At 33.5% G+C, this 19,131-nt stretch overlaps 1 protein-coding gene across 8 annotated transcripts in view; it reads right to left on the bottom strand.

Moving 5' to 3' along the window:
- Positions 1 to 19,131, bottom strand: part of celsr1a (cadherin EGF LAG seven-pass G-type receptor 1a) — a 141,741-nt gene that overhangs the window by 48,545 nt on the left and 74,065 nt on the right. For 4 of the 8 annotated variants that reach the window (XM_009300461.5, XM_073947233.1, XM_009300460.5 and 1 more), the window contains exon 6: positions 16,283 to 16,363. The exons of the other annotated variants lie outside the window; for them this stretch is intronic. In XM_009300461.5, coding sequence (XP_009298736.2) covers positions 16,283 to 16,363 — 81 coding nt within the window. The remainder of the gene's footprint in view (positions 1 to 16,282; positions 16,364 to 19,131) is intronic. 8 annotated transcript variants of the gene reach the window in all.

Here is a 19,131-nt window from a genome sequence, read left to right on the forward strand (position 1 = left end):
AGAAACTTGACACAGAGGAACATTTACACCTCACTGCCAACTAGCGTTTCGGAAGTGTTAATGCAGACCGGCAGAGACAGCGCGCAGAAGTATAAATGCACAGCCACGCGCGTTGCCTGCGCCGTGGGTTACGCCGGTCACCTGACGCAGAAGTATAAATCAGGCTTAAGAGTTCACTCCCAGAATGACACACTTTCCACTGCACATCGGCTCTATCTAAACTAACACTGCCACTCCTGCAGAAATTACTATTTCCTACTTTCCATTAGGTGCTGTCTAAACAATGGCACAATTTGGACTGATTTATAGTAAGAGAAAATTAAAAAGAGAAAAATTGTATTTGTCAAAATATAAAAAGCAAGAAAACGTTATATCATTAAAATATTATTACTATATATGCATCATTATATGCACATTTATTCAATAATTAATTTTCTTTTCAACTCAGTCCCTTTATTAATCAGGGTTACCAGAATGGAATAAACCGCCAACTTATCCAGCATAGTTATACGCAGTGGATATCCTTCCAGCTGCAACCAGTTCTGGTAAACACCCATACACTCTTGCATTCACACCCACACATACACTACAGCCAATTTAGTTTATTCAGTTCACTTATTGCACATGTCTTTGGACTGTGGGGGAAACAGGAGGACCCACACCAATACGGAGAGAACATGCTAACTACACAGAAATGCCAACTGACCCAGTCGGAACTTGAACCAGCAACAAAGGATTAAATATGAAAACTAAATTATAGTTTAAAAAAATATATAAATTTCAATTTCGAAAAGAACAGTTTTGTTTAGGTTCATTTCCAACCATTTTTGTCAAATTATAAACAATTTAATAGATTTTTAATTATTATTACTATATATTTATTATTATATTACATTTTAAATTAATACAATTCTAACTAGAGTACATTTAGCAAAACAAAGCATTCATTGTAGATTTTCAAAATATATATGTCATAGATCATGTCAACCTCGAAAAAATATGACACAATAGTGGTGTAACATTGTGACATACTATTAGCAAGCAATCATTAGTAGACAGATTAAATAAACTTCTAATCATGGACCAATGGATTAAATGCATGTACTTATACACAACAATATTTATACATAAACAAAACTCCTTTCCCATTTGATTAGTCTCCATCTACCATCTGTCTATCTCTCCTCAGTTTCTCATGGAACTGCGATGGATGAATAGAATAGTAACTATGAAAAGGTGAGATCTCAGACACAAACCCCAACAGATGACCAGAGTAGATAAAAACAGCTTCAAAGCAACAGCAAAAAAAAAAAAAAAAAAAAAAAGACTAGACTGGCAAAAAAAGACACTGGTTAGGTGTATTTTGCTTTCATTTGGCCTGTTTCCAGCAGGATATGAGGGTGTGTGCTATTATTCAGATAGATATCTCAGCTCATGCTGGTCACTTAAACAAGCTCACTTACTATAATTGAAGAGTTCAGATGCAAAAGTCTGTAGGTGCCATCTGACTTTTATTACTAAAATTGGTAATTTTCTATTTTTTTCTAATTTTCTAAGTTCTATTTTTACGTTCTGTTGTTTTATTTTAAAGGCAACGAAAAGAACTTATTAATTGCCAAAAAAGTTAAATTACTAAACTTACACACAAGAGCCTAAAAAAAAAAAAATCATTTTAAAAGAAAATTTCAGACGTGACTTAGAGGCTTTACTATTTGCACTCTTCAATTGTTTTTTTTTTTTTTTCTTCTGTAAATAATATATATTTAAATGTTACATTTAGAATTATACATTAATATCATATATATATATATATATATATATATATATATATATATATATATATATATATATATATATATATATATATATATATATATATATATATATATATATATATGAGCAATATCACACGAGTAGCAATGTGATATGGCTGTATATCGGCACTGGTGGGAGGCGTGCGTTGGCACAAGGCCGCAGTGCCCCCACCAGTGCCGATATCCAGCCATATCGCACTGCTACAAGTGTGATATTGCATTTATACAACAGTTTGACGGCATAATTGTGTATATAAAAACAAAATCAAACATGGAGAGTCTCAAAAACCCTTTTGTATGAGGAACAACTTTTTTCCGGATTCAAAATTCATAAGCTTCATAAGCTGAAAGTTAAACAGTTTAGCGTGCATCTTTTAAACTTTAGATCTGTAGTGTCTGCTTTTTGCTGGCTGGATGTGGGCGGAGTAATACACAAAGGGTAAAGAGGCTGTAGGAGTTCTGATATTGCAGAATATCTCACGGCTATCAGCCAATCAGATTTGAGAACCAGACAGAACTGTTGTATAAATAAATAAATAAATATTTATAAACTTTATTTTTATTCATGAAATATAAAACCAAAACAAAGACATGTCTATTTTTCATGCAGCCACTCTGCTTTAAACTATGCACTGGTTTGAAAATATTAAAAGCCACTATATTTAGTAAAGAGTTAACAACAATCTAGTATCACCTGACTTCAAGCACAATATCCGTGCCTTGTACTGTTCAGCACAAACACGGTCAACAACAGACCAGGTCAAGAATTTATTTCTCCCTGTTTCCTTTGATTTAGGAGCTGAGCTTCACGCTGCTTGATTTCAGCAACCCATTCATCTGACTTCTCAATCAGTGGAGTAGAATAAAAACACTCCAGCTGCCAGAAGCTGCTGGAAAACACAGTTTATGTTTTAAGCCGCGATCCGAAAAATCACAAGAAGCAGCGATAAGACACAGTTCACGATTTGTTGAATGAGACCGAACACCTGAAACATGACTTCAAAATAAACATGACTTCTAATTTGGGAATGCATCTCTTAGTTCATTTTAAATCTGCTTCATATTCCAAAAATATATTTTTTTCCCATTAAAATTTTTTTTTTTTTTCTGCTGACATTATCAGAACCATGCAAATATTAGATAACACTCACAAATTTTCCAATGACTGCTTAAAGCTTGATTTAGGTGCAGTTATTTTTGTTTTAAAACAAAACTTTTTTATTTCAATTGTTGTAAAAAATATATATATCCATCCATACTACACTTAAAAGAAGTTTGCTTGCTCAAATTACTTGTTTAACAACTCTTGTTGTTTTATTAAACAATTCATTTGTTTTATTTTCACTCCACTTTAATTTGTAAAAGATTAAACTGACTTGCTTGTTTTGTGTTGTGACAACATGAAGAAATTATGTAGGTTTAACCTGGGTTTTTGACTTGTAGAAGAGTAGCACTTATGCGATTTGGGTCTTGACAGCTTTATTAACAAAATTTTTCGAATTATTTATTAATAACAATCTTCGAATCTTAGCATATTTCTTTCTTTCTTTAGGCTAGTGTTTAAAGCACCCCACCACCCTCCATCTCCTTAGCCAATATTAGCATTGATTGGGGAGGTTATTTTGTTTCCCAATGCATGAATCTACTAAATATGCATGGCCCATAACACCTTGCCTTGGATACTTGATATTAAGAACACATGCAGGATCTTTCATGCGTTCTTCATTCTTGCAGTCTAGAGTTTTAGATCTGAACTTTGCTGAACAAGGATGCAAGAACACAATGATGCAAGAACACTTAAGAACGCCTACTGAGAAACAGCGCATGTTTCAGTCTATTTACTGTAAAACTCAAAAAGTTAAGGTAACTCAAACCGTTTGAGGAAACCGATTACAACAAACTATTTAAGTTTAAAAAATCTAATCCTAATGAGTACTGCAAACTTAATCTATTTGAGTAAAAGAAGCTATTTGAGCACAGTAAAACCCAATAAATGAAGAGAACTCAAACCAACTGAGTAATGTAAAACCTAATAAGTAAAGGTAACTCAAATCGTTTAAGGAAACGAAATGCTACAAAACATTTGAGTTCAAACACTAATCTATATGAGTACTGTGAACTTACTCCATTTGAAGTAACTCATTTGAACTCCTCACCATCAACACTGAGTTCGAAACTCTTTTCAAATGAGAAAAATTAACTTTTAGTAAATTTTGAGTTAACTACACTCATTTCATTTAATAAAGCTGACTGTTGGGTTTTACAGTGTACTAACATAGAACAGCAGCACTTCCAAACTAAAACAAATTTTTTTTGTGTTTTCAAAATGCGCTCTTTTCACAAAGACAAATGCTGGAGTAGCGCAGACACCAGGCATAATGGAACAAAACAAATTAGTGTCAACGACCCATAGCAAACATTCATTCTGGTACTATTTTGAAAAGGCATTAATAAACTTCAGACTATAGAGCAAATAATAATATATAATAAAATATTTTTAAAATAAAAACTGCTTGCCGTTTTTTCTTTTCAGAAACCTGTCAGGCTTTATTATTTATATGTTCATGCTGACTTTATTATACATAGCTAACAAATGTGTAAATGTTTTGTAAGAAGATATGTATTAAGAAAACAAAAAATTATTCTGACGTTTGACAATAGACTTTGGCACCTTGACATAACTGAGCACAATTTACTACACCTAAAAGGGGCATAAGTGAGCACTGTAAAAATGAGTTGCTTACTTACATTTTTAAAACCAAACTTACAGTCATTTGAACGTCAATTAAGCTGATTTAAAACATCAAGTTAAAACTTGTTTAACTTAAAAAAGAAGTTGAAACCTGATTAACTTTCTAACTCAAGATAAAGTAACCTAAAACACATGCATTGTCATGACTTTGTGAGGGAAGAAATAAATTAAGTCTCATTGCTCACTTCAGGTTCTTTCCTATGGGTCTGTTTGAGTGTTAAATCCATAGTGTGTCTGGGTGCAATTTGAGTCAGATTAGCCTGGTTTGCTCTTTTGCGTGGTGTAAAATGACCGACAGACCTAAACAAAGACTTCTGTGTTGACACATGACGCCATTACTCAGAATCCCCAAAGTTTCACTATATCCCAGACCGGTAAACAACAACATTTTCAAAGACTTTCTTCATGAAATGCATTTAAAATAATCAAATAAATAAATAGTTCAACACAAATAATAACATATTATGAAACAAAACCTTGGAATTCAAACAGCTGACGCATACTATTTGATGATGAAACCCTATTAACCTAAATATTACTAATCTTGCTTTGAACTTGATAATCGACTTTTGCTCTTTTCTTTCTGAAAAGGTAAACACACCAGCAAAGCATTTGTTGGTTGTAGTTCCAGATCTGGAGGTTTTGGCTTCCTGGCAAATCAGAAACATCCACCTCACACACAGATAACAGTACGGTTTCCCGTCAAACTGCTTCAAAAAAAAAAAAAACATATTAGCTATCTCAATATATAGATATCTTAATATTCTGAGCGTCTGGCTGCATACCACACGTCCTGCAGCTTCTGACAGAGGCAGGTGTCTACTTGTGTTTGTTTTCCACCTCAGGGTGGCTTCCTCAACATCCATCTGTGATTTAAAACACTGGTTTCACTATGAATCAAGAGTGTTTTAAGTGAGGTTTTTTCCTTGCATTGATGTTCACCCACAGCTTTCCCCTATGTGATCTAAATCAGCTAATGCAGGTGATTTACTTCCAGCAGAGTAGATGTGGGATCTGCTTCTTGGCAGAGAATCTGGTGAATCAGCCCGGATGTTAAAATGTGGGTTTCACACAGATCTAACAGTAAATTAATATGGATAGGAATCTGATTTCAGTACTATCCTTTTGTTCTGATCAGTACAATTTCTTCATGAGACCTCTGTGAATAGTATAATAATTAAACAAGTAGCAAAAGTATCCTAAAACTCAATCAAATGCTAAATGCATTTATATATACATTATAGGTCATTTAAAGGAATTGTTCACCCAGAAATGAAAATGTACTTATTATATACTCTCAAGTGGTTCCAAACCTTTATGAATTTCTTTCTTCTGTCAAACACAAAAGATGTTTTGAAAAATGTTTAAAACCTCTAACTATTGACATCAATAGTAAGAACAAGTGCTATGGAAGTCAATGAGTTTCCAATGTTTTTCAAAATATCTTATTTTGTGTTTGACAGAAGAAAGAAACTATTAAAGGTCTGAAACAGGTAAACGTTAAGTAAACAGTGCCAGGAATTTTTGGTTGAAAAGTATTTTTAAATCGGACAATAGAGCACTAATAAAGCACTTAATAAACCAATAAATCAGCAATAATAATCCAATAAAAATATGGCTCATTATTATATGTGACAACCATGCACAATTTTTGGGGATTTTTCTTTCACTGAATACTGTGCAAATGATGAATCACAAAATGTGAATACTATGTCTTTATGTCTGGCAATAATTATGTCTATTGGACACAAATGACCTGTGGGTGTGTTTGCACCATAACTAGATTTGCATAAAAAAGTGAATTGTGTTTTTGCATTGTAGAAATACAAGCACTGTTCTTTTTTCTGTTGTTGTCAATAAAACGCAGAATTTAAAAAAAACACCAACATTATAGCAAGATGTGGGGCATGCATTTTATGCATGGTGTTGATCCCTCTGCGTTTTTAAAGCTCTGACAGTTGAAAAAGCACAGCACAAAAAAAAAAAAAAAACACTTTGGTGGACTGGCTCTTCATAGTATTTGGAGTATATTCGTATATCAAAGCAGCACCTTCTCATTTCTAGGTAATAATATAGTGTGGTCAGTTTTACCTTTACCTTTACCTTACCTTTACTTAGCTAGACTTTGGCTAACCTAAACATTTAATGTATAATCCAAATATGTTTTTATTCATTCATTCATTGTTTTTTCGGCTTAGTCGCTTTAATAATCAGTTGTCGCCACAGCAGAATGAACCGCCAACTTATCCAGCATATGTTTTACTCAGCGATGTCCTTCCAGCTGCACCCAATCACTGGGTAACATCCATACAAACTCATACACTACAAACAATTTAGCCTACCCAATTTACCTATACCACATGCCTTTGGACTTGTGGGGGAAACCAGAGCATCCTCAGGTCAAAATTGAAAAAAACTCCAAACGACTTTTAGAAGCGGTTCCATTTGTAATGTTCTCTCATCTAAAACCAATCCCTTTAGTAGCATCTTTTCAATTATCTTTGTAAACTGCAAAAACAACATATTTTGAGTGCATTCATGCACACATAAAGACCAATAAACCATTTCCTTTATCAAAAATAGGTCAGGAATAGCTTAAGCACATGATCATGACAGATTTTTGCCACTCACACAAATTGTGTAGCAGCATGTAAATGAATGAACCTGCTTTTTGAAGTGCATCCTGACAGAGCAACCATTTAGCAGTAAGGGAGGAGAAAATATACCACAAACGCAGATGCTTTCTTGACCCAAGGAATGATAAATATGTTTTCGTCTCTTACAGCAGAAAAGCTACAGTCAAAATGCTTAATCTGTAACTGCACAAGAGGATAAAATTTGCGGTGTAAGTTTCCCACGCACATTGCAGAAGTCTTCTTTGTTTTTTAAATGATTTATTTCACATGACATCTGACAAACAAATGACATGCTCAGAGCTAGATATGCAAATGAGCATGTTGACATCACTATCAGGAAATAAACTGAACAGATCTGGTAAGCATGGTTTACTAAAAAAAATGTGGTGAACTACAAGACTTTATTTGTCAACCAGGACCGATATTAATCTCTGTACACAAAATTCTTTAAAAACTAAATAAAAAGACTTTCTTATTACACACCCTTTATCATCCAGTTTCATTAGTTATCAAAGTATTAGGAGTGAAAAGGAGACTGCATTTTTATTGAACTGATCAGTTTTGTGTTTTTGAAAAAGCTTCATTCTTACGTCATGGAAAAGGAACAGCACAAGGGTGAATAATTGACATCTAATTTTTCATTTGTAGTGCGCTGGTGCTTTAAAAAGAGGCCTCCAGCTTGGGTTTTCCCTCTGGAGTGTTGAAAACTCCCATCACCTCTGCACACTGATCTCTAGGGACAGAGAGGGTTTGCTGCAGCCATGGCAACACACTTGATCCCAACAGTTCCCAACAGAGGATGAGGTCAGACAGAAAGACACGCTCAAATCTTTAGTTCACTATTGAGAATCTATAAGAGTTGCTCAAAAAATTTGGATGTTTTAATTTTCTTCTGAAATAATCAAGATGATTTAGACATAGGTAAAGCTCCTCTCTGGATCTGAATTGAGTAAGCTAAATTGGCCATAGAGTATGAGTGTGAACGAGTGTGTATGGGTGTTTCCCAGTGATGGGTTGCAAACCTTGGCTTGAAGGGCATCCCCTGCGTAAAACATATGCTGGATAAGTTGGCGGTTCATTCCTCTGTGGTAACCCCTGATTATTAAAGGGACTAAGCCAAAAAGAAAATGAATGAATGAATAATTCAATTTCCTTCCGCTAGGTCCCTGATTTATCAGGGGTTGCCACAGTGGAATGAACCGCCTATTACCATTATTATTATTATTATTACAATAAAAGTTATTTAAATATTAAAGCACTATGCTTTGTTCACAACAGACATGAAGCATTGCTATCCATTAAAGCATTCATCACTATCTCTAGATTCTTCACAGAGTGTTTTTCATATGAATTTTCAACTTGAGTTGAAGACTTGTGTACAAGTGATTGTGATTGTGTACCTTGCTGAAAAGGCATTGCGCATTCCCCATCATCTGTATCACCAGATAGAAAGTTGCCTCTTGTTGTGCATTTGTAGTAACGTTTTCATTTTGCATTTGGTGTGAATCTAGCATTAAAGGTGCAGTAGCAAAAACATTCAATTCAAGTCTAGGGTAAAACATGGTAAATTTGAATAAAAATAAAAAATAAAGAAAAAGGCCATTTTATGAAGGACCTATCCCTATTTGATAGTTGCAAGGTGGCTTCTTACTCCCATGTTTCCATGCTTTTCTAGTTTAGAGATAATGCTTTTGTAAAACTTTAGTTTAAGGACCAATTCGTACTATTATTTAGTAGCTTATTACTAGGGCTCGACAGAATCTGTGCACTTTTTTTTTTTTTTTTTTACAATTTCTGTGGAGAAATTTGTAAAAAATCAGAATTATTTTGGGAGTATCATAAGTAAAAACTAGATTTTTATCTTTTATTTAATATTTACAATTATTTTGTAAACAAAGCAAGTTTATCATATAATATATCTACTAAAAGACAGAAAATATTACTTTACAAACTGTACTGTAAATAAATCAAATGAACACTTATATACCAGTCAATAGTATTACTGAAATTAATTTAAAAACTGAATAAAAATACTTTTACACACATTTACACAACTAAATAAATAGACTCAATGATGGGCTAAAAATCTGCAGATTTCTGTGCGGGCAGATTCTGTGTGGGCCTACTTATTACCTTTTGACTGTTTATTAGTACTTATAAAGTACATATTCTGCTTGATCTTTTTTCTACATCCCTAATGCTTTCTAATACCTTTACCCAACTAATAACTATTAACAAGCAGTGGATTATGAGTTTAATAAACTAAAAGTCTCAGTTAATGGTTTATTAATAGCTAGATCTGTACCTGAAAATAAAATGACAGACTAAACTAAACAAAAATCAAAGTATTTATTGCTTAAAACATGAATAAACCACATCTCGTCAAAGTCTACAGAATGAGGTTACTGAAGCTTTGTTTTGATCCCTAACCCATAAGCAATATCAATAAAAGTTATAATTAAATTTGAGAAACTTAGTCTTGAAATGTTTGGGCATTTGATAGCTCATTTACAGGGATCTTAAGAGTAACATCAGTATTTGTGCTCTAAGGAGGAATCTAGAGTTTCACATTCTGGACATGTACCGTTCGGCCCATTCAGTGTACTACAAGCACAACAGTAGGAATCCATCACAGATACGTGAGCACGCCTCGGGTCTACCTCCAAAACATGGACTGCTAATGCTAACACAAGTCAGTACAGGAGAACACGGCTGTAAACGGCACTAAATGGCTCGTGTTTTCCCCAGAGGGGCAAACAGAGCTCAGGTTTGACAGTAGCGGTTGTGCGGCTCGGCTAAAAGTTCTCAGCTTCCAGATAAATCCAGCATTGCTGCCACTGACCTGTCAGTTAAACGAGAAGACAAATGTGTTATGAGGGATTAGAGCAAAATGTCAATCAACGGATTGGGTTACGCTCAAAACTATGAAAACAACACGAAAGAGCTGATGACAGAGTCATCTTACACCTTACACCATTAGCTGTGAAATATTTTAAGGTCTGACAACTTTCTCTGAGGGGTGAGTGTGAGCATGAGGTCAAAAAGACCGGGCGATACTTTGAACATATCCAATGTATACAATATTAAGTGTTTATTGTAATATAAGTAAATAGGCATGACATGATTGATTCAAATATGTGAACACTTTCTAAAATAACATTCTAAATTGAACGCTATTTATTTACACACGTGTTAGCCTGTCAGTTTTTCTTTATTCCGAGGTTCACATTATCGATGATCCAGTTTGTATCCAAAGCAGATGGTTGTGATCATCGATGAATTAAAGATTTCAGTAAATAAATTAATAAATGTAAATAATGTAATTTTTAACATATTTTTTGTGTCACATCATTTAATATATCTCCTTTAATATCGAAATATGCAACATAAATATCTAAATAAATAAAGGTATTTTAATGTAAATATCTAAATATTTATTTTCAGTGATGAAAATCTTTCAGTTTAAAAGGTTCAGTATATCATCTTATTAATAATCAGTTCTTCAGAAATTATTGACTTATTCAGAATTGTAAATGTACTTTAATATGGTGGTGATTTATGTATTTAAAAAAACATACATGTAAATATCTATTTTGTGTTGTAATATTTGCTATAAATATTACTGTAATTACTTTTTTCAATCGCCTCACAGCAAGAAGGTCGCTGGTTCGAGTCCTGGCTGGGTCAGTTTGCATTTCTGTGTGTAGTTTTAATGTTCTCCCAATGTTCACTTGTGTTTTCTCTGGGTGCTCCGGTTTCCCCCACAAGTCCAAAGACATGTGGTATAGGTAAATTGACTAAGCTAAATTGCCCAAAGTGTAAGAAAGAGTATGTATGGGTGTTTCCCAGTGTTGGGTTGCGGCTGGAAGGGCATCCGCTGTGTAAAACATTAGCTGGATAAGTTGGTGCTTCATTCCGTTGTGGGGACCCCAGATTAATAAAGGGACTAAGCCGACAAGAAAATGAAGGAAAAAGAAGTAAAAACACAGACAAAATGTAGATCTAGAAATAGCTAGCTTTTACAGTTAAAGTTATAGAAAATAAGACCAAATATAAAATATTTTAAACTTTAGATATGAAGAATATCACTGTAATTAATTTACTTTTTGTAAAAATCTGACTGGGTATTTACTATTTTAAACACTATTTTTAACAAACAATACATATTACGGTCATTTTCTATTTCTCAGGAAATATAGGCAATGTATTTTGGTTTATATGTATTAAAATACTAGTGTGATCAAACAGCATCTTTAGAAATATAAATAGAATGCATTTAAATTCAAATTAGGTACAAACTCAAAAAATTCAAAAAATACAAACTACAAAATGTAACTGTAATATTGTTTATGGTTCTCTTCATTATTTACCTTGTTATTCAATTTATTGTAATATATTTTGCTAACATTTTGATATTGATCAATCTAATGTATATCCACAAATATCATTTTGTAGATCATCCTATAGAAAGTATACTGTAAAACAAATGCAGGGTTGCACACAATTTATTCCTGTTGTCCCAACACAAATCCATTATCTTAAAGTCACTAATTTAAGTAGATTGAACGTAAAACAATTAAGTTGTCCCAAAAAATCTAAAATTGTGTTGCTTTAGCTAATTTTTTTTTTCACATCATAGCAGTGCTTAGGAAAAACAAAGCCCACAATGTCAACTTTTATAATACAAGAAGTCTAGCTTGCTCTCAAAAAATTATTTTTTTCTACTTGTTTAAACTACTTATTTGAAATGATCTGTATCAACACAATTTTTACTATTTTTGGGGGAAGACAACTTAAATGTTTTATGTTCACTCTACTTAAATGTGTCAAAACAATGAAGTTAACCTAATCAAACTGTGTTGGGACAACATGAAGGAATTGAGTTTAACCCATTTATTATTTGTTACACTCACTATTATTAGCTGACATATAAACACATCGCTGCTCTCGTAGAGTCTGCAGCAGGTGTCATGGTACAATCATGGTGAATGTGCTACAGGTCTTTGTCACACACTGATCTCCCTCGCTATCAAACAGCATTACCTCACTCACCCTCTGGCTGTGTAAACCTAGAGCTGTGAATAATTCAAGAGAACTGACACACACACTCACACACACACACACACACACACACACACACACACACACACACACACACACACACACACACACACACACACACTCAGCCTGAGGACATACACATATCACGGTGTTGTCGGCTGGCCTACGGGACATGGGGACCACTTTTAAAGCCATGTGTCTCAATAACACGTCTCATTTATCAATGCTGGGCCGTGCTCCAGACTGTATGGGATGGACGTGTGCTTTTGTCCCTTGTTCTGTGCGTAATCCAACAAACTCGCCTTTAAAGAGGAAAAAAGTGTGCGGGTACAAAGACGGCTCTCGTTTCAGGTGCTGTCCACTTCTTCTCACCAAACAGGTTGCTGAAGACATTTGTGTCATTTGAAGAAAAGAAATATCTTTACAGTAGTCTGGGTTATATGAAACCCCTGATGTGTAACACAATAAAAGTGAGATGTTTTCTGAATGTACAGATAGAGTTCATTGTTGAAGTTGAAGCATTAAGAAATCTGTAAAATATTAAAAATATAAATAAACATTAAAACTGAACTGTAGTGATTTTGGCCAATAAAGAAAGCTGCTTTAAAGTGAATAATTGTTAAAATATTTTCATTTTACCCCATATTAAATTTTATTTAAATAATTTTTTACTATTTTATAACTAATGTAAATTAATTTTGTAAGACTTTTTTTAATTAAATGTATTAAAAAAATTTTCAAAATTTTTTTTGTTTTTTTTATTATTATTATTATTATTAATAATAATATAATAATTATAATAAGAAAGAAAGAAAGAAAGAAAGAAAGAAAGAAAGAAAGAAAGAAAAGGAATAAATAAATAAATAAACAAACAAACAGAAAAACAATGGATGGATAGATAGATAAATAAATAATTAAATAAATAAACACAAAAAGAATAAATAAATAAATAAATAAATAAATAAATAAATGACTGAATGACTGAATGACTGAATGACTGAATGAATGAATGAATGAATGAATAAATGAATGAATGAATGAATGAATAAATAATAATGTAAATAACAGAAAACAGAAAGGAATGCATGAAACATGGACTCTCATGAGTACAGTCATTGATTGATGTTCCAAAAGCAGCCAGATTTTCACAGAATCTGACCCACGCAACAATTAAAAGAACGAGCGGGTCATAACGGTCCGTTCTGAAGTAAAACAGGCCCGATCGCACATTCAGCCGGAGTGCATTCCTCCGCCGAGAGCTTTCTAGAGTGAATGACAGCTGAATAGCAGGCGGAAAAAGACCTACGAACCATAGAAATTAGCAGTCATTCTTGATAAAAATCCTTTGACATGAATGTCATCATCTTTACACTTACTTACTACTAATCTCCTCATACACTGCACTAATAATCACTAGTAACTGAAGGTAAATGACAAAAAAGCTTTGCTTGAACAATTGAGACAGCATTGGAGGACTACAACTTAAACCGTGAGTTTAAGTGTGAGTGATTGGAGGATTTACGTGAACAGTGTTCATATGTACAGTTTAGGTCAGAATTATTAGCCCCCTTTGATTTTTTTTTATATTTCCCAAATTATGTTTAACAGAGCAAGGAAATTTTCACAGTATATCTGAACATTTTTTTTCTTCTGGAAAAAGTCTTATTTGTTTTATTTTGGCAAGAATAAAAGCTGTTTTTAATTTTTTAAACACCATTTTAGGTCAAAAGTATTAGCCCCTTTAAGCTATATATTTTTTTGATTGTCTACAGAACAAACCATTGTTATACAACAACTTACCCTATACCCTAACCTGCCTAGTTCACCTAATTAACCTAGTTTAGAGCCATTATAGAAGTGTCTTGAAAAATATCAAGTAAAATATTATTCACTGTCATCATGGGCCATTGATCTTTGCTATGACAACTTTTTGATGAAAATATTTACTTTATTTAACATTTTTTATAGTCATAAAGGTTGTAAAATACAGTACAAAAGCCTGATAATAAACCACCAGTACTCTGTCTGTTACAGATTTTGTTCTATGAATATTAATTGTCATAGAATTTATTCTTTCAGACAAATAATGTAATGTAAAAAAATAATGTAAGTAAACCCATTGCAACTTGGAACTGTTAAGTTGACTTAAATTTAATAATTATGCAAATTTGACTCACTTTATTAAATAACTAATATAGTCAACTAATAACTTTTCAGTGTACTAAAGCAATACACTATAAAAACGCTGGGTCAACTTCAATTTGTAAGACAACTAGCTGCACATTTTTTTTGTTAAGTGACTAAATGTTTAACCCAAGTATACTGTCTTTTTAACTCAAAAAGTTGAGTGAACTTTTTTTTTTACAGTGTAATGTAAAAAAATGGCTGCTGCTTTAAATTTTTGAGTTGAATCAAATAAACTTTACAAGTCGCTTCAACTAAAAAAAAATCAATAAATCAGTGAAGTAACTTTCTCAGATGCATTACTCATTTCAAACCGATCACATAGCAAAATGCTTTTTGTTTTGTTGTCTAAATATTTACAAATTCTTAAATCAAAATGCTTATTGTACAAACAAGCTAAAATGATGTGTTGTTTACAGAAATATTAAGTCCAAATTGAGTGAGTTTTTCCTTTAAAACAAGCTAAAATAATCTTGTTTGCTTAGATTTTTTATTTTATGACTGGCAGATTATTTTGCTTGTTTTAAAGGAAAAACTCACTTAATTTTGACTCATTATTTATGAAAACAGATTATCTATTAGAAAAATGCTTCTTGATATAAGGATGTGCAGATATTTGGACTAGAAAGACCAAAAAAGCTTAAAAAAAAAAAAGAAGAAGCTACAGACTACATTGAGAGTGATGATGTCATTCTTCCTTCCTATACAGGGTGTGACGTCTCTCTCTCTCTCTCTCTCTCTGTGTGTGTGTGTGTGTGTGTGTGTGTGTGTGCAAGTCTCATCCTCTCTCCTGTCTTGTTTCTGGCTTTGAATCATTCCGGCTATCCCAACACCTTTCCATGTGGCTGAGCCCATGCTGGGTTTCCATATGGGAAAACTTTCACAATATTCCAGCACATAACCTAAACCTCGTTCCTGAGGTCACCTGAGCTGACCTATTATGATAAAAAAAAATGTATAAAATAACTGCATAATACGTCAATCACATTTGGGCTGGAGTGACTGAACTAAATATATACTCCTGCTGCGAGCAAACCTTCATGCCTTCCTGTACGTCTCTCGTATTCATAGAACACAGGCAATAAATTTACTCCACGTTAACTTTTCACTACAAATGTTACTAATGATTTATCGAATAGCCAGTATGCTAAAAATATTACAAATGTACAGGAAAGGTTTATTCACATGTGTGCTTTTTATCGATGTTTGGTATAATCGCAATAGAAACATGGGGAAAGGGTGAGGCGTACAGTAGCCCCTCCCCTTTAAAAAAAAACTGCCAATAGCATTCTGTTTTTATCCCAGCTCTGCCAGTGAGAGTAAACCAATAACCAATTATTGACATCCCCTCATACTCCAGTTTCACATCAGATTTTCTGGCCAATTAAATGCTCTCTTGTATCAGACATGCTATCATTTGATGCGCTTGAGCTCAACCACTCAACAATATGTTACAAAAGGCCCCGCTCTGTCTTCAGATTTCAGTTGATTTTAGGTCATATATTGAATTAAAAAAAAAAATGTATTTTAAAGCATCTAAAGTAAAACAAGCCTATATGCAATTGTCATACCCACAAGTAAACTAGCGAACAGACACAGTCAGAAAAGAAGATCTGGACCAGTATTCACAAAGCTTCTCAAACTTTGAGCTCATTTTTTTTTTTTTTTGCACTTTGCCAATGCTGCACAGTTCTATTTTAATCTACTGGAGCACAGGACTGACCCGGAAGCAGTCCTGGGGATTCTGAGACGCTTTGTAAATGTGGACCTGGAGGCCGTAAAGATAGGATTAACCGCCACCGCAGAGCTACGCTATAGGTCACTGGATACAGTACCTCCTTATGAGTGAGCTCCAGCCAGGCGGTATAGAGGTGGACGCTCAGCACCCCACTGGAGTCCAGCAGGTGCAGGCTGTCCTGCGTAAACCACGGGAGAGAAAGCGGCCATTAGAAGGTAAGATGAAGCCCTTCAACCCCACTGATGTAGAAAGCCCTTTTAAAGTAGCAGCAGACGCTTGTAAAAACTGCCTCAAAACTGTTTACATTTAACAGGGATGTCTTTGAAAACTGGCAAATTACAACAACCAAGGACTTGGTTTTATTGCTCAGTTCTTCCATCTTTTGTGTTGTACTTTTGAGTCATTGGGATCAATAATCAGCTAACACAAATATGTTTTAAGAATGCTTTGCTAACGTTCCCGTATACAATTAAAAATGGACTACATTTACTTTGTTAGATTTTCTTTGCTTTTCATAGCTTTTTCTAAAGTGAATGATTTATAACTGCAAATTAATCCACTGAAAAATAAATAAATAAAAACATGCCTATTCAGTATATTAACCAATTCTCTCAGACTATTTGCTGCTAGTGAAAGATGGAGAGAAGGAGTTCAAATAAAACTCCACCCTTTACTCGATATGCAATGAAACAAATGATAACGAAACAAAGCAAAACGAAGGGAAACGATGCGAAACTAAGTAAAACGAAACGAAATGAAGCAAAATCAAGTAAGACAAAACAAAACAAAGTGACAAAACAAAATAAAACTTTTTATTCAACGAACATTAAAATAATATTTTTTTTATTATTATAAAAAAACTAAACGTCTTGGTTATGTAAACATTAGGAAAAACATAAGGAAACTTCCGTTTGATCTTTTGGAAACATTTACGAAATGTTGGCCTAGCCAATTTTTGTTTAAACGTTCCAAAACAATTATTAAATTTTAACTGAAACAAATTAAATTTCAGTTAAAACTAAATGTCCAGTCTTTTGTGAATAATGTATGAGTAACGTAAAAATCAGTTTTAAATCATTATAATCTCTAATTATTATTAACAATTGTGAGATCTGGACGAACATTGCAAAAATATGTATGCACACATTCTACGAAAAAGCTTTATTAAAGCAATAGACAACCTGCGGAGCGGAATACGGTGTGAATGACGCGACTGGAGCAAATGACACCGTGAAAATTTAACGTATTGGGCATTTGACATGCAAAACATGATTTGTATGAATTGCTTGAGTTATAATTATAACCTTTGCAGAAATTTTGCACAACATTAAGCTTGCTCAAGTAGCGGCTGTCATCCAGGCGCAACTCCTTTAAAAGTTTTTGAAACATACAAGGTGCCAAACGAGTCTACTTTCCCACCTTCCACAGCACATAAATCACAGCTACCCTTTTAACAAAATCCATGTCAGCCATTTTGCAACAAAACGGGAGCAATTTTGTATCTGTTGTGTGGTGAATTTCACACGCAAATGAAGCACAACTAAACTAAAGTGTTTAAGCTTCTTATTACTGATGAATATCATGATTTACTAGATTTAATAGTGCGCCCAGTGTGAACAACCAATAAATCAATCTCTGAATTAAATTTAGTTTGTTTAGGTTTCCATGAGAGAAAAGGGGAAAACAGATTTCACCTAGACATCTGAAATCAATCAATGCTCTTTCAAGGAAATTTTCAGCAAAATCTGACAACAGTCAACCACATGACTCGATTAACAGACTACAACTGCTTGGTTGAGTGCGGAGGGTAAATTCCACAAACTGCACATTTTCCAGCATCTAAACTTCATGACCTCCCAGTAAACCTGCCTGCTTCCGTCACGCCCATCAGTAGGCTAAATTAAATATGAGCTGGCGCCCTTTACATCGACCTGCATGCTGCTTGCATGCCTTTAGACCCTAAATCCATTCACTTCATTACAAATATTCTGGAATCATCTTTATTAGGTGAACTAGACAATGACAGACTGTTTTGGGGTTAGCTGTTTAGCATGCCAGACAAAAAATAAAAAAAGAGCTCATTCCTCACTCAAGGCTTTTTTAAACAGGGATCTGTTTGCTCAGTGTGAGTGTAATAGTACTGCCACCCTGTTAAGCTGTTGTAATCCACAGAGCTTTGATCTCATTCTCAAAAGTGATCCAGAACTCAAGTTGAACTTTATAATATGAGATAAAAAAAACATGATCATTGACACAATAGATTTTCTGGCTATATGTCACTATGATAATTACCGGTATTACGTTCATTATTAATGATATAACTGTTGCCGTCATCACAGAATATTAATTTAATTATCACTAACTATTACTATTATTAATTTTATTATTACAATTAATAATATTAATGCAAAGCACTATTTAAATTCTACCAATATTTCTCTAGTTGTCGTATATGTTTGTATACATTCCTTTTTTTCTTTTATTTCAACTGTTCTGTTGTATGTTGCTTCTGCTGTTGTGTTTACTGTGTGTTGTATGTTTTGTACTCTTAATAAAAAAGATATACACATATAAAGATACTAGAAAAAAAGCAAACAAAAAACAATACGAGTTCAATTTGGACTGTTATATTTGGTACATAATAACACAATTTTCTTGATTCATACACACCTAAAATTGGTTTATGTTTGCTTTTACAACATAATATATTTCCTTCATGAAGTAAAATTTTAAAAGAGTGAGCTAAAAACAAATAAAACTAAGTTACATTGGCAGTTACATATGGTGATGTCTGGGAATTTAGATTAGTGTCTGTGCTATAGATCCTGCAAGTAATGAGCACTGAGCTGAAATCCAGTTCTAAGCTGTAGGAAAATTGAAAGGCCTGAAATTAACTGTGCAAACTGCAATGTAAATACAGCAGCACACAATGTCTCAGACACAGAT

This window comes from Danio rerio, chromosome 4 (assembly GCF_049306965.1).
Source record: "Danio rerio strain Tuebingen ecotype United States chromosome 4, GRCz12tu, whole genome shotgun sequence".
Classification (NCBI taxonomy): Eukaryota; Metazoa; Chordata; class Actinopteri; order Cypriniformes; family Danionidae; genus Danio; species Danio rerio.